We start from the raw sequence: 17,237 nt of genomic DNA on the forward strand, positions 1-17,237 counted from the left end.
CCAGACTGGGCAGTATGGTGACAAATGGTCTCCGAACGGGTGGGGGACGGTTTCTGGTTCCAGATTCAGAGTGTGGAAGTCTCGTGCCCTCGACCACACCTTCAAAATGACTGTTTAGAGATGGACCGTTGAAACATCAAAAGTTGATCGTGGTTCTGCCGACGTCTGTTTTGTCTTTGGTACACTGTTGGTCGTACTGTCTTTGGGGCTGAGAGAATTGCGTAGACTGGAATCTCCGATTAGAAAACCTGCTGTTTCTTTTTGTTTGCAGATACATAAATGTCAAGGGTTTTTAAGGTGGCCCTTGAGTCTCTTAGAGTGTGTAATGAAATTGGTTTTGTCTGAAAATAGTTTCTGTTCCTCCAAAGGTAAGTCCTCGACTGTTGCCTGGAGCTCCCTTGGGAATCCGGAGAGGCGGAGCCACGAGGCATGGCGCATGACCACGGATGTCACGATGGATCATGGTGCCGTGTCTGCAGAGACAAAGGAAGCCTGGAGGGCCGTCCTCAGGATGAGACCCCCTTCAGAAAGATTTGCCTTGTACTGTTCTTTTTTGTCAACTGGTAAATTTTCAATAAAAGTTGACATTTTGGTAAAAGAATTGTGCATATATATATTTGGCCAGCAGGGCAGCATGATTGGCTTTGAGGAACTGAAGTGTAGCGGAGGAATAAGCTTTCTGCCTGAAAAGATCTAGCCTTTTCCAATCCTTATCATATGGGATCATTTGGGAGTGGTGTTTCCCCCTTTGATTGACCGCCACACTAAGGAGTTTGGTGTGGAATGTGTGAATAAAAATTCCTTTTGCTGGCACATATTTTTTGTCAGACCTCTTCCATGAGAGTACTGCAGTAGCTGGAGTCTGCCAGATGATTTTTTCAGGCTTCATAATAGCATCATTTATCGGCAGGGCTATCTTTGCCGATGGGGATGCCTGGAATATGTCCGTGAGCTTATGCTGGGCTCCTGGTAGCTGTGCCAACAAAATGTCTACAGATTCAGCAACCCTTCTGAAGAGGTCCTGAAAGGATCTGAAATCATCCCTCGTAGTAGGGGATCGTGGCATTATGGTTCTGTCTGAAAATGAGAAGTGAGTAGGCAGTGAAGTGTTATGTTCGGCTGTGTCCTCAAGTTCCTCAGTATCCTCCTCTTGTGGTTCTGACGGTGCCGGGACAGTTGGCGAAGGGGACCGGGTTGTTCTGGACCTAGGCGGGCTAGGGGCCCTGCGGTTTTGGGCCCTATACATTGCCCATGGATTCCAGTATGACCAGTTAGGTGGGAATGGTATGGGGGGAGGTGCCCATGGGTGACCATACCATCCTCGTACATCTGCATTTGGTTGGTGATGAGATGGTCATGGCTTGGGTGAGGAGTGGCAAGGAGTGTATTGCTGCATCATCCTTTTCGTCCTCATCACTGGAGACAGGAGGGGCTGATCTGCAGGGAGTAGTCAGCTGGCTTGGTACCAATCTGGTCGGGGTGCCCTCGATTTGGAGTAGAAGAGATTTAGGTGCCGAGGTCACTATCAGGTCCACATGCCTCATGAATTGCTGCGGTACCGTGAGGCTCGGTGCTGGAGATGGCATAGTGGATGGCCTAGGAGCATGAGTTGAAGCTGCTGGTGCCGAGGATTTATAGCTGTGCAGCACAGGTACAGCAGGTGGCGCCATTGTACTGCTCAGTGCCAAGATCAATTTTAGCTCCATGGGTGCCACGCTGGAAGATTTCACTTCAGTATGTGAATCTGCATTAGAGCTTGCCCACATAGGATCTTTAGCTCGTCGGAAACTCTTGGTGCCAGACGTTCCTGGTGCCTCGCAGTCTGATGCTCTCGGTGCCATAGGTACCGGGGCAGATCTTTCAGTAGGAGATCGCTTTCATTTGGGTGATTCTCGGTGAGGAGATATCTGTGACTGCTTTTTTGTAGTCCTTCTAGGAGTAGGCTCCTTGGCCGTTGTTGTTGGAGCAAAGCCCGTCAGAGGCTGCCACTGGCGACTTTTGGCCAGGGGGTGACCTGGACTCAGGGTCGCTGGCTGGCCTGAGGGATTTCTCCATCATGAGGAGCTTCAGTTGGAGATCCCTGGCTTTTCTTGTCTTGGTTGTCAGCTTTCTGTACCTTTGAGTAATGTGTGTCTTGCTGAGGAAGTGCACACTGAGTGTGGCTGTCAGAGAGCGGTATGGAGAGTCTGCAAGTCAGGCAGCGTTTAAAACCAGGTGAGCCTGGCATGCCTGAGTTGGTCTCAAAGAAAAAAATGGGGTAATCCCTGTTTGATGCTAAGGCCGTATGCTTGCTAGAGAGACAGGGGAGGTAGAAGGGGAAAATTTTTTTTCCCCCAATGAAATTAGAGTAGGGCAAGGGGATAGGGAAGCTTACTACAACTAAGATAACATTACCACTATGAATTATCTACTATACATTTTTTCTGAAGTAGGAGAGGGTGCTGCTGATTGCTCCGACTCAAGCCAAAAGTGGTAGAGAAGGAACTGGGGGGTGGTTGGCTGCGCACTGCTATGTAATCACTGGGCGCGTGTCTGAGATGGCTACAGCACGTGCGTGGCCCAACCGGGCACTGCTACCACAAATCTCCGATTACGAGCGCAGGGCATCAAGACACTTAAATGGAGCAACCACATGGACACTCCTCAAAGAACAACAGATATTCATGGGGAGGTAGTATGCTATTTATCTGAACCAAAATATTCTTTTTCATGTGGAATGTGTGTAACAAAGTGGTACAAAGCTAGCACAGCAAGTCTGATTAAGATAAAATTATTCTAATTTTGGTGGTCACTATTAAATTAAAGTTATGATTAGATAAAGTAACTGGAGATTACAATTTTCTCATCACATCACCGGGGGCAGAGTTAAGACTAAGTACATTATCTGTGAATTCTCTTTTCATATGTTTAGGTTTCTTGTAAATTTAATTTTAGCTATGGATGCATGAGTGTACACATTTTATGCAGGAGATAGACAGCAGACGTGAGAATCCCCCTTCTCACTCCCAGGCTCTCTGCAAAATGCAGGAAGGGAAACATTCTGGCTTCGTCTTTCCAACCCTGTATCTGGAGGCACTGATGAAATAATTCATAGGCTTCTGATAAGCCATAACATGGCTCATAAAAATGTTAACTTGCATAAAATAAAGTGACAAGTAATCTTTGGTGCTGTGCGCTAGAACTTAGCTGAGATATTTTCTCCTATGAGCCATGGACCCGCAACTATAAAAATAAATTCTTTTCTTTGGAATAGTATTAATGAACTGATTCTGTCTTTAGTAATACATAAATGAGGGACTGCCAGTCTGGAGCATATAACCCAATAAGTACTCCCAATCTGCGCCAGCACCAGTGGGCCCATTGTGAAAAAACTGCTGAATTAAGTTCAAGACCTTATAAATACTTAAGGATAGACAACCCACACAGAGGTTCTGTTACTGTAACTGAGTCATTCCCTTCTACTGCAGACAAGAAAAACTTTAGCTGATTGAAGTCATGAAGACAGGCCTCAAGATCAATTGCTTGTAATGTAAATACTAGCATGGGTATAATCAGTGCAGAATCCCAGGGCATTCACAAGGTATTTCAAACAGTGGCAACTACTCATTGTGAAGAACCCTAAAAGATTACTCAGGAGATAAAAGCAAGCTACAAAGCTTGTTTAATATCCCCCTAAGTTACTGAAAATGAGTAAATTTCCAAGGAATTTAAGGATGATTTCAGTTCAAATACTCCTGATTTAGGGAGATGGGTTGCCAGGGGAGTCACCTGCCAGATAATAGGTGAAAAAAAGCATAGCAATTAGAAAGCCTTAGGGTACATCTTCACTACCCGCCGGATCGGCGGGTACTGATTGATCTATCGTGTCTTGTCTAGACGCGATAAATCCATCCCCGAATCGACGCCTGTACTCCACCTCGGCAGGAGGAGTAAGCGGAGTCGACGGGGAAGCCACCACTGTCAACTCACCGCCGTGAGGACAGCCAGGTAAGTCGAACTAAGATACTTCGACTTCAGCTACGCAAATAGCTGCCTGAGGGATTTCTCCATCAGCAAATAGCATAGCTGAAGTTGCATCTCTTAGTTTGAACCCCCCCCCACAGTGTATCCCAGGCCTTAGAAACCAAAGCCAATGCCTGCATGCTGTGTGTGTGTGTTATCACTGACAGGTTGGAAGGAGAGGCAAGTTCATAATTTGTCACTGGTTTATCAGTTTGGTAACTATTTTTAACTTACATGCCCATCACATCAGATGGGTAAATTTATTTAAATCCAAATAATTAAGAACAAAACTAGTAAGTTTATTTTGTTATCCTATCACGCCCATGCTCTGATCTAGTACCATCCTCAAACCACAAAAACAGATGATTCAACTTGACTCTCTCAGAGTCTGGAATATTTTCAAGTGTGATTATATTTCACTCTCCAATTGAGAAAGAGTAATTAATTTATATTACCTTGCCATTCTGGTTGCCCAGTAATTGATACTCCATAGTAAAATATATCAATTGACTTAAAATTGCATTAAAGATCATAAAAACTGCCAGTTGTGGCTTTCGGCAGTGCATCTCTCCACCTGCAGTGGCCTTTAACTTTTAGAAAGTAGAAGAACTGGAATCCTTTCAAACTTCTGTTTCAATACGTATAAAACTGTCACAACAGGAAGACAAGTATTTACTCACACAGCGTTCCAGACCAACTCTACTCTCTTAAAGAGACTTAGAATTTTTTTTTTAAATTAACTGAACATTGCTTCTGTATTCTAGGCAGAACCTCTACACCCTAATATTTGACATCACTGAAGGATTCTGCAGCGGGCAGACTTAAACCTACATTATTTTGTCCCGGTATTTTTGGGAGGACTACGAACTGCACATAATCATACACCATGTATGTAATGTACTACAAAGATAAGACACCTACAGCATCACTACTTCAAAACAAGACCTGTGGCTCTTCTTTATATAATCACAGAAGTTATGAAATGTTGTCATGTAATTTGTGAACGTCGTTTTGGAATCACTGTATAAGAATGAGAACCCAAAACTGCTTTTAAAGCTTTAAAATGAACTGAAATGTTATCCTACAAAATATAAATAAAAGCTATGGTATCCGAAGTCTATTCAAGTATGCATGTAGGCTACATTACAAACACAGTTTAAAAACAAGAGAACTTAGAAGATGAAATGATTCTTACCTGCCTAGATTTGATCTCAGGTTTCTGTGTTTCCCCTGTTACAGTTGATGACACAACTAACACCTAAAGCAGTGTAAGGAATGCAAGTGTTAGTGATGTGGTTATCTATAAACAGGAGATACACAGAACTCTGAACTCAGGACTTGGCAGGTAAAAGCCTTTCAATTCACCTTTAACAGCTGTATTTTGGATTTGAAAATCATATGCAAATAAGCTTTTTTAAGCTAAAAATATACTAAACGTGGTCATAGCTACTCTCTTGCTTGAATTTTGAAGCTTCAATAAGACCTTATTTTTATACTTTATGCATCAGCCACACAGTAATGCCATTAAAGTTAAGGATGGAATTTTAGCTTGGAATAAAATATTGACCCTTTTGTTCATCCAAACAATCCAAAACTTCACACTGTAAGAAGATTTTGTTACCAGAAGTAAAATGTGAAATATATAAAATTTAAAATTACAAGTGAAACTTTTAATTCTAAATGCTGGAGGTGGCTATCTTGGGTTGCAGTCAGATGAAAAACTGATATTGCATTTAAATATTTTCATTCCATTAAATAAGTGTTCAAGCACTATTAAAGCAGGTTAGAAATTGGGCGACTGCTTCTTCCGTAACAATTTTGCTATGCTAGTGTCAGAACTGTCTCAACTTTTCAGCAAGAATGTTCAAATTAAAAAAAAAAAAAAAAAAAGAGATTTCACATCTTATTCTTAGTAGTAAAGGTTCCTTACGTGGTAAATTTTTAGATGCTAGGTAAATAAATGAGGGTTTAAACTGAAAAAAAACCCCTATGCTTTTCCTTTTGAAATTTGGGATGAAATCTTCATATTTTTAAAATATGGGTATTTTTGTGGTATAAATTTCCTTTGCCTGCCACCCCCTCTTCCACAAAAGTCCAATTTTCAAGTTATGCAGTTCAAGGCTTCATTGAGACCCTATATCAGGTCAAAAGTCTGTTTTAAATGTAAACAGAGTTTTACGCATTCTTCTTATAGCAGATCTGGTATACACCACTATACCAACTGTCCAAACATTTTTTAAAAACACATATTAGCTGTTGTGAGCTCATAATCTAATACCTGCAGTAAAGGATTTACAATGAAAGTGCAACCAGACTTAACTATTGCATCAAAAATATTAACATAAAAATGAACGGTGAAGATGTTCAAGATATCAAATTTAAAGCAAATTACTGAGTGTGAAAAATAGGTTTATATGTATATTTCTGGGATATCATTACACTGTGAAACCTGTATTAATGCTTCTAACAGAAATAAAAAATGATTTTAAAAAGGTGAATTTATACATCACCAACTTAGAAGACTTGGACAGAAGATTACCAATAGTGATAGGTCATAAAAACCTGCACCAATATGTGAAAATTTCCCTTTCAACTCCAGTGAGGAAAAATAAGCTCCATCAGAAAAAACACATTAATTGTATATTCTTTTTAACCACCAAGAACTTATTTTACTGCTGGATATAGCAACATCACCACCAATTAACAGAGACAGAACACATTTACTACAAACATACCTCTTCTTGTGGAATATTTTTATCGTTTTCAGCTTCAATTCTCACTCTCACAACACCCGATTTGTCCACTATCTCTTGAATCAGTTTTCCATTTTTTCCTATTACTTTTCCTACAGAAAGAGTATACAGAACATTCCACCTTAGGCTTCTTCCCCAAAATCTGAAAATATTACTATACAGTAGTTTAGTAGTAGAATTTAATACCAATACAAAGGCTTGCCAACACCGACCTAACAGTTTATGACCAAAATTTAGTCAATGAGCCATGAACTAAAATGTCTGAGTAACCTAAAATATAGATTTTGGTAACCACACCAAAGCAGCCATATCATCCTACAGGTAAACAGTATTTAATTAAGGAAGTTTAGAAATATTTAGATAGGAGTATTTGATAAACAGAAAAACAAGGAAAACTAAGAGAACAAAGGAAATTCAATCACAAAAACCCTACATTTGTGGAATATGACTATTTAGTCTTACTGCTACATATCTTAGTCAAAGTGAAAGTTCACGCTGTTTTACATTCTCATTTTTCTTGCTTCTGAGAACTTAATTTAAAATTTTTAAATTGCATACAAATATATGCTGGGGCTGAATGCAAATTTTCTCCTTTTACAATACTACAAGTTTACCAATGGCAAAAGTGGTTAAACAAGCAAAGAAAATTTGATTTGCTAGGTCTTCAAAATTTTAGTCACTATTAAGTTATATTTTTTGATATCAGAGAGGAAGTTCAGATGGCAAGACTGATCAAATCCTCAGAAGCAAGTTTTGTTTTGATATATGTTTGGCAAGATATTTCTGTTATCAGAAAGTAATTTTTTAAAAGTCAGTTGGAAAGAACTATTCAGAATTAGTCTTACACAAAAGCTTTATAACCAAAAATGTGTATCTCAGATAAACTGGAGGAACAGAAATGTATCCAAGGAAATGGAAGTTTTAATTTGAAAATACTTAAAGCTAATTAAAAAACAATGGAAACAATCATTTAATGCTGCTCTTATAACTAAAATAAGAAAATAATAAACTAGATCTCCAAAGCCAGGCTAGTGACGCTGTTTTATAAAAATAATTAACAAGTTACCTACTGTTAGCCAGAATATTTAAAATTTTAATTAAAAAAAGATTAATGCAAATGAGATATTGTGTGTAACAAACAAAAGATGAGAATCTTTAACAGAAAACAGCCTTAGAATTTAACTCTATTTGTTAAATACATTCAAGACACGAGTTTTAAAAATAAGGGCAAAAAATATTCAATCCAAGACAACTATTTATTTGTATTGCTGGTCAGATTTTATCCAGAAAGAACAAGTTGATTAAAACCCACTTTTACTCACACAGGACATAGTACATATCTGACAACAAAATGGAAATTTTGCTAATATTTTCTTAAATTCCTAGATATTCATGAGGGCCAGGTTTTTACATTACATGCAAATTATAATCATTTTTATCTTAATTCAGCCCAAGTATTACTTATAAGTAATGATAATTTTAGGCTGATTTTCATATTCTCCAGTTTAATTTGAAAATATTCAGAGAAAGCTGGACATAAGTATAGCCAATTTGTTGTTCTTGACCACGATGATTGCTCTAGGCTCATTACCAGCCAAGTGAGTCAAAAGCTTCTTTTGAATATTTTAATACTTTATTTAATCTGTTATGTTAACAAGTTACCGGTAAATATAATAGATGCATATGAAGAGAGCTACAAAAAAATCTTATTGGACAAATTACAAATTTCCAAACACTATAATAAACAAAGTAATTCAAAATGCAACTGCTTATTTCAACAACTAATAAAATGCTAATCTTCCCCCCTCCTCTAAAAATTCAACAATATATATTATTAATCAGTATGAAACATAGACTTGCATGCTGAAATGGAATCTATACTTCAATCTTTAGAATTCACATAGTCCTTAAGCAGGCAGGTTGTTTTCATGTGGACCTAAACTTTTAAGAATGTTACTATAAAACCTTAGTTTAAAATTAAATTTATAGTCTAAAAAAGTTACAAAAATATTACTACATCTAATTTATATTTTACAAATAATTTGAGTGCTGACAGCAGTTTTTAACCTAGACTGAAAATTTTAGTTTTCTGTCAAGCTACTGGTAATCGAAATGTGTACTTTGAAAGAGAGGGGAAAAAAAGGAATGCTAGTGTTCCTCCAAGTATCACTTATTTTGGATATATATTAATAGGTACATTAACAAATGTATATTCTTTCTGTGGGAACTAGGTCAAGAAACAAGATGTGAAGTAAAGAGATTGCTCAAATATAAAATGTAGTTTATTTTTAAAATATTTTTATTTTTAAAGTCCTGAACACATGGAGCAGGAATCAATTAAAAATCCAAAATTAAATTCAGTCAGTCGGTCTACCCCTTCTGCTTATCATTAGTGAGAACTACGGTTGCAAGAAATTCACAGTAACATTTATTAAATCAATTAAACAGATGAGTAACATCCTGGTACTTGTCTAAAATCTCACAAGATTCAGACCATGCCACTTCAGTATTGCTTCCAAAATCTCCTCAATATGCAATGAAGATGTCTGCCTTTACAAAGATTGGTACATATATGTATCTCCAAAAACATATACCGTACATACTTGTTCATTAGCCCATTCGTTTATAAGCCTATCCCCCAAGATGGATAGGTAAAAACAGTGAAAACTGTATGACCCTTTCATAAGCCAACCCTGTATTTCAGGGGCTCGCAAACTTTGGCTCCCGGCCCGTCAGCGTAAGCCGCTGGCAGGTCGAGACATTTTGTTTACTTGGGAGCGGCGAACCGCAGCCCCAGGGAGCTGAGGGGCTCCAGGCCTGCAGACACTCCAGGTAAACAAAACGACAATGTATTAGATATTCAATTCAATGATTTCATAGAGTTTAAAATCATGAAATTCTGGTGTAGACCCGTTTATAAGCCGACCCCCGCTCTTTGGTGTGTCACGTTTTTACCAAAAATATTCGACTCATGAATGAGTATATACGGTACTCTTGTTATCTGCTTCTTAAACTCATTCCAGCTAGCAAGCAAACCTAGATGACATTTTTCTGTTGGTTTACACATGTTGATATTGCTGAATTATTTTCAATAAGCTATTTTTTAGCTGGGGGTTGATACATGTTTTAGAGTCTTGACACTTTTTATTGGAAAACTGCTGTTAGATGCTGGATCTTTTGCTAGTCTCACTGCTGCCCCTATATAAAAGCTTCACAGGTAAAGGGCAATAGGAAAGGTAAGCGTAGCAGGAAGTTCTGTGAAAAAGCCATTTAGTGTGTTGCATCGTAGAAGCCATATTTCTCAACACAGTCCAAGACATGCATGGATAGCTGTGACAATGTAGAAAGCAGCCTCCTTTTGTCAGCCGTTTCCTGGTTAGCAAGCTCCGTTTTGGTTCAGAATCCCGAAACAAGGGACAAGGCATATTCAAGTAACTGAATGAGTAATTGTAAACAAAGGCTCTCCGTTAACTACCAATCTGCAAAGAGGTCTGATTTGTCCTACAATGGATTTTCACAATTGCAATCAAAAAGGGACTGTGGGAGAGTCAGTCACTTGTGACTCACTGGATTGCTTTAGCCAGGGTTTCTCAACCTAATTTCTAGTCAACTTATGTACACTGAGGGCAAGTGAATCAGGATTCAGTTCCTCAGCAAAACCAATACATTTTAATAAAACTTTCTACAAGATTCTGTAGAGAGCTGAAAACTTCTCTGAAATAAAAGAGTAACAAAAACCCAATCACAAAACAAAAAAGCAAGCATCTCCAAAATGTTAGATTGCCCTCCTTGTATTGTTTCTAAAAGTTAAAACAATTCTCATCTAATATTTTTCTACCATTTCAGAGCTAAACACCAAAATTGACATACCTACTAGGTTTCTTGGTACTTGTATAACATCTTCAGCAAATTCAAGGTAGCTTCTTGCCTTTTTCACTGCATCTTGATCCTAAGAAATAGGAAAAAAACATAAAAGGGGTTCTGTGTTTTCCAAGAGCATGTTAGTTTTATTAAATTTTATTATTTGTCTGGAAGCTTACCTCCCCATAAATATGGAATGTGCAGGTGTCTTCATCAAGATCAATAGCAGTCACACCAGGTACTTTTCTGGCTTGCTGAATATTAGCACCATGAGTGCCAATGGCCAGACCCATTAGGTCTTCACGTACAACAAACTGTTCATGAAATCGCGATGCAAGCTGCCTTGAGCTCTAAAGAAAGAATGCATTCCTAGTTAACTTTGATTTTTAAAAAAGTATAGCAATTTACATTGATTTAGGTAACCAGATACATATGTAGGCTACCTCCCTACTTTCCACATCAGTTAATTTCTAAAGTTCAAGGAGAAACTGCCAAACATGTACAATTAAAAAAAACAGACAAACTGACAGAAGCCTTTACCAAATTTTGAGCTAAGAAGGGTAGGGATGGTAATCCCAAAGATAAGGAGAAAAAGAAAAATCACAGTTAAGTCTTCTTTTCTCCAAAAATACATCTCTCTGCATGTATAATAATCCTAAAATAAATCTGGATACTGGTACTATCAGAAATTATATATATTTGAACTTGCCTTATAAATGGTTTGCATCTAACAAATGTGTCATTCAGTGGTAGAAAGTGGAATCAATCTATTTGCTTAATTGTCATTTTCAGATGCAGGTAAGAAATCAGAGGGAGAGGACGTTTTTACAAGATAGTAAAGTTGAAAGATGAGCTACTCTGGGGTTACAGAAACCCACTCCCCCGGCTCCCTCTCCCCCCCCAAAAAAACAGAAAAAGTGCCCCCATGAAAATATGAGAAAAAAAATGTTAATTGCTCAAACAGTCCCCAGCTTCAAAGCTACGACTATGACAAAATGAACTATATGGATACATACTGTCCACAAAGAGCAAAAATGAAGAATCAGTTTCTATGTAAGACAATGCAAAAATAGATGAGTTTGCAGAATTGAACAAGAATTCGACAGATGACAAAAGCCCTCGGGATTTTGGTACAATAATCACTAGGGCGGTCAAGCAATTAAAAAAATTAATCACACTGTTAAACAATAATTGAATACCATTTATTTAAATATTTTTGGATGTTTTCTACATTTTTAAATATATTTATTTCAATTACAACACAATACAAAGTGTACAGTGCTCACTTTATATTTATTTTTTGATTATGAGCATTTGCACCGTAAAAAGACAATATTTTTCATTTCACTTAATATAAGTACTGTAATGCAATCTCTTTATCATGAAAGTTGAACTTACAAATATAGAATTACACTTCTGCCCCGACATAACGCAGGTTCGCATACAACATGGTAAAGCTCTGACACGCTGCTCTGAGCTTTACCATGAGTGTTAAGGGTGACAGGCCGGGGGTTGGTTAAGGGGCAGAGGGTCTCGGGCTCCCCCCAACCAGGATCTGGGAAGCTGAAGCTGTGTGTGTGTGTGGGGGGCACTTTTGGGGGCCCCGCAATCCCAGAGTGGCCCAGCAGATTAGCGGGGGGCCGGGAGCAGCCTGCTCCGCTTCCCTCGCCCCAGCCGTGTTGCTCGGGGGAGGGGGCTTAGGGGAAGGGATTCCCTCCCACACTCACTGACAGTGGCGGAAGCTGAGCAGCCTGGCCCCAGCCCGCTCCACTCCGCCAGTTCCCAGCCGCAGGTGAGTGCAGGACCTTTCCCAATCCCCCACCCTCAGCGACACGGCTGGGGCCAGGGCAAGGAAAGTGGAGCGGGCTGGGCACAAGCCGCTCTGCTTCCCGCCGCCCGTGAGTATGGAGGGCGTCCTTTCTACAACCTCCCTGCACTCACTGGCAGTGGAAAGCACAGCGCTGCGGCTGGGAGGTGGCAGAATGGAGCGGGCTGGGGCTGCATTGCTCTGCTTCCCGCCGCTGCCGGTGAGTGAGTGCCTGTCAGGGGGTGGGCGTGTGGACAGGGGTCTCTGGAGGGGGCAGTCAGGGAACAAGGGGGCCAAAGCAAGTTCGATATAAATGCGGTATCATCTATAACGCAGTGAGATTTTGTCTCCCGAGGACCATGTTATATCGGGGTAGAGGTGTATGTACAAAAATACTGCATTCAAAAATAAAATGTAAAATTTTAGAGCTTGTATGTCCACTCAGTCCTACTTTTTCAGCCAATCGCTCAGACAAACAAGTTTGTTTACGTTTGCAGGAAATAATGCTGCCTGCTTCTGTTTACAATGTCACCTGGAAGTGAGAACAGGCATTCTCATGGCACTGTTATAGCTGTCGTCACAAGATATTTACGTGCCTGCTTCAACCACCATTCCAAGGGACACGCATCCATGTTGATGATGGGTTCTGCTCAAAAACCATCCAAATGATGGTGCGGACTGATGCATGTTCATTTTCATTATTTAAGTCAGATGCCACCAGCAGAGGGTTGGTTTTCTTTTTCTTTCAGGTTCTGTTGTTTCCGCATTGGATTGTTACTCTTTTAAGACTTCTCAAAGCATGCTCCCCACTTTGTCCCTCTCAGATTTTGGAAGGCACTTCTGATTCTTAAATCTTGGGTTGAGTACTGTAGCTATTTTTACAAATTTCACATCCGAGACTGCCGTAACATGAAATATATGGCAGAATGCGGGTAAAACAGAGCACGGGACGTACAATTCTCCCCCAAGGAGTTCAGTCACAAATTTAATTAACGCATTATTTTTTTAATGAGCGTCATCAGCATGGAAGCATGTCATCTGGAATGGTGGCCATAGCATGAAGGGGCATATGAATGTTTAGCATATCTGGCACGTAAATACCTTGCAACACTTGCGACAAAAGTACCATGCAAATGCCTGTTCTCACTTTCTGGTGTAAATAAGAAGAGGGCAGCATTATCACCTATAAATGTAAACAAACTTGTTTGTCTGAGCGATTAGCTGAAGGAGGAGGAGGACTGAGTGGACTTGTTTTAGAGTAGCAGCCGTGTTAGTCTGTATCCGTAAAAAGAAAAGGAGTACTTGTGGCACCTTAGAGACTAACAAATTTATTACAGCATAAGCTTTCGTGAGCTACTGCTCACTTCATCGGATGAGTGGACTTGCAAGCTCTAAAATTTTACATTGCTTTATTTTTGAATGCAGTATTTTTGTACATAATTATATATTTGTAAGTTCAACTTTCCAGATAAAGAGATTGCATTACAGTACTTGTATTAGGTGAATTGAAAAATACTATTTCTTCTGTTTATCATTTTTACAGTGCAAATATTTGTAATCAAAATATACATTTTGATTTCAATTACAACACAGAATACAAGATATATATGAAAGTGTAGAAAAACATCCAAAATATTTAATCAATTTCAATTGGTAGTCTCTTGTTTAACAGTGCGATTAAAATTGCGATTAATTTTTTTTAAATCAAGATTAATTTTTAGAGTTAATCGCATGAGTTAACTGTGATTAATCGACAGCCCTAGTAATCACCCATAGCACTTCCACAGATAAAGTCCAAACTTAGAGTAAACAGCTGAGTGGTGCAATAGAGAATGTGAATGAGACAATCATGTACCCTTAACAAGATAAAATGTGCACCCAGTCTCAGCAGGGCAGTAATGAGATTCTGTAGGCCAAATGGGGCCTACACCTGTGCAGTGCAACTGACTTCAGATTAACTACTGTTACATCTTTGCATGTCCCATTAGTTTTAAATGCAGCTATACAAGTGTAACTATTGGCATAAAATGGTCTGCAGAAATTTTTTAACTGGAGATTTTGCACAAATTAAAACTAAAAATCAACTTTCAGCTCTGAAGGCAAATTTGCAGGACTGGGACTCAGGAAAACTCATTTTGATTAGTAAAACTGAGCAAATCTGAGCTCAAATCATTGAAGTACAATAACCCCAATGAAACTTACAAATCTCCTTCCAGGGTAGAACTGCATTTTAAAAGATTAAAAAGCACTGTTTTGCTCTGTGACTGGGGTAACAATATATAAGGTGTAATTAAGGAAGTATCAATGGAATCAGAAAAGTTACATGGCATCCTTCTTACAAAACCTTATTTCCAAAGAATAAAATATTGACTGACAACTATCCATTACAAAGACTTCTCATGCCTTATAAAAAAATATAGATGTAATTAATTATCTTATGAGAGAGAGCTCTGCTGAAGAGTGACTGAGTGGTACAATGCCCAAGTCTTGTATTACTGCAAGCATAGTTTTTAGGCATATGCAAAAAGTGCATTTTTTTTGGGTCACGTTTATTATGAGGAAAACACATCTTCACTAGTGAAATTATCAAATTTAAGTGAATTGTTGCAAGTATCCAATTGCAGTTATGATAAAAACTAAATTTAAAATTTCAACTAAGAACAGTAAAAACAACAAGGAAGTTTTGCAATTAGATCATTCAGCATTTAATTCAACCTACCGCACAGAGGACAATTCTTAGGTAAAATTATGCACTATCCCCAAATGTCCGGGCGTAACAGAGCTAGTGAGAGTGGTAGCTAGCTTACAAAAAAAAAATCCGATTTATTTGACGATTGATAACTGCACAACAATTTTGCATTTTAGTTCCTTTGTTCTCTGATGATAGAACAAATAAATACAAAATACGTAAAAAATCCAACAACAAAACTTGCTAGCCCATGAAAGTATATGTAGGAGAAAATTCGTTTTGGAAATAAAAACTGTCCCTTCACAATTTCTACCAATAGTAAATTGGCTTGGTGATCTCCTGCGGTTCACTGAATTAGTCATATTAGCATATGATGGATCTTTAAGACAAATATGAAACAAATGAAATAGTTATTATTCTTTATACATCAGTTTATTTTGAATTACTACCATGTTAATCGAAGTGTACATAAGTAGCAATCCACAAAAAAAAAAAAATCCCCAAATATCTATGATAAAACTGTTTTAAGTAAGCACTGCCAAGAGATAGGATATGTAAAAATGGCAAAAAAAAAAAAAAAAAAAAAATGCATGGAAAAAGATACATTCTGGTCACTTAAAATCATTTAAGCCATTTAAAAAAATAAACTGTTGATAGATATCACAGCCAAGTTTCATCCCACTATACTACAGCTATAGATTTATCCCACTATTATAGTGGATTCTCAACTGTTTTCCACCCAGGACCCCAAATCCATTCATGGTTTCTTGTCAGGATTTACTGAAATTCCCCAATCCTTTGAGGTTGCAAAGACCCAATGGCTGGTTTTGAGTGGAAGCTGAAGGATGTCAGTGATAGCTGGTGTATGTCAGGAGGAGAGAGAATTAAGTTTAGGAACAAGGTGTTTCTGCTTCTTATCCATACAGTTATTAGCTCTGGGGAAGTAACACTTCAAGAGGCTGTGTCCTGAAGCACCACTTCCCCAGGACTTCACATTGCAAGGGACAGAGAAAAAGAATGGTGCAGTGGGGCTCAGGAAAGATCAACAGGACGGTGAGAGTGAGTTGCTCTTTTCTTAACTCATAGCTTGGTGCTAGTGCCTTCAAAATATACTACTCTTAGTTTCTCAACCTGTGGGATGTAACTCAACAGCAACATTCGTGTAATTCACTTGAGTTGTGAAGTCCTGCACTATGTTTCATTAAACTAAAATGAGAAATTAAAACCTCTGAAAATATAGGCTCTAACGTAATAGAACAGAGGTGCCATTTCCCAATATGAAATGTTACATAGTAATAATGGTACTTGATACAATGTTCTTGTCCGTACATCTCAAAATTCTTTACAAATGTGGATATTATCTTTGATTTACACTTAGGAAAGTAAGAAAAAGTTCATTCTACTATACAGCGAAGTAAGTATTTGCTTGCCCACTCTTTTCCCACGTACAAACACAAGTGAGCTTTCCAGCCACTCAACACACTCTTGAATCATAAGAATACAGTATGTCATATTTGTTGTATGTTGATTTGTGAACATTGTATCTACCAACTATAAATACTATCCCCTTTGCTTAGCCAACATCAGTAGTCTCATCACTCCCTTCATTTTCTTCTCCAATTCATTGTTGTGCTCTCTTTTATACCACACTCTAAAGCCCTTTATATTCCAGACTCCCACTCTAAACATTTTAAAACCTCATATATAAATCTGCTTTTTCTATAAAAGAAAATGAGTACTTGTGGCACTTTAGAGACTAACCAATTCATTTGAGCATAAGCTTTCGTGAGCTACAGCTCACTTCATCGGATGCATAAAGTGGAAAATACAGTGAGGAGATTTATATACACACAGACCATGAAAAAATACACATTGTAAGGAGAGTGACCACTTAAGATGAGCTATTACCAGCAGGAGAGTGGGGTGGGGAGAGAGAAAACCTTTTGAAGTGATAATCAAGGTGGGCCATTTCCAGCACATTTCTCCCCCCTCAACTGTTCCTCAGAGGTTCTTGTTAACTCCTGGAAATGTGCTGGAAATGGCCCACCTTGATTATCACTTCTAAAGGTTTTCTCTCTCCCCACCCCACTCTCCTGCTGGTAATAGCTCATCTTAAATGGTCACT

At 38.6% G+C, this 17,237-nt stretch overlaps 1 protein-coding gene across 3 annotated transcripts in view; it reads right to left on the reverse strand.

The window, feature by feature from the left end:
• The window catches only part of FMR1 (fragile X messenger ribonucleoprotein 1), a 59,378-nt gene that overhangs the window by 23,586 nt on the left and 18,555 nt on the right, over positions 1–17,237 (reverse strand). For 2 of the 3 annotated variants that reach the window (XM_073358396.1, XM_073358398.1), the window contains exons 8-11: positions 10,796–10,966; positions 10,626–10,704; positions 6,738–6,847; positions 5,198–5,260 (exon numbers count right to left, since the gene is read on the reverse strand). In XM_073358396.1, coding sequence (XP_073214497.1) covers positions 5,198–5,260; positions 6,738–6,847; positions 10,626–10,704; positions 10,796–10,966 — 423 coding nt within the window. The remainder of the gene's footprint in view (positions 1–5,197; positions 5,261–6,737; positions 6,848–10,625; positions 10,705–10,795; positions 10,967–17,237) is intronic. The other variant, XM_073358397.1, reaches the window with a different exon arrangement.

This window comes from Lepidochelys kempii, chromosome 9, assembly GCF_965140265.1.
Source record: "Lepidochelys kempii isolate rLepKem1 chromosome 9, rLepKem1.hap2, whole genome shotgun sequence".
Lineage (NCBI taxonomy): Eukaryota > Metazoa > Chordata > Testudines > Cheloniidae > Lepidochelys > Lepidochelys kempii.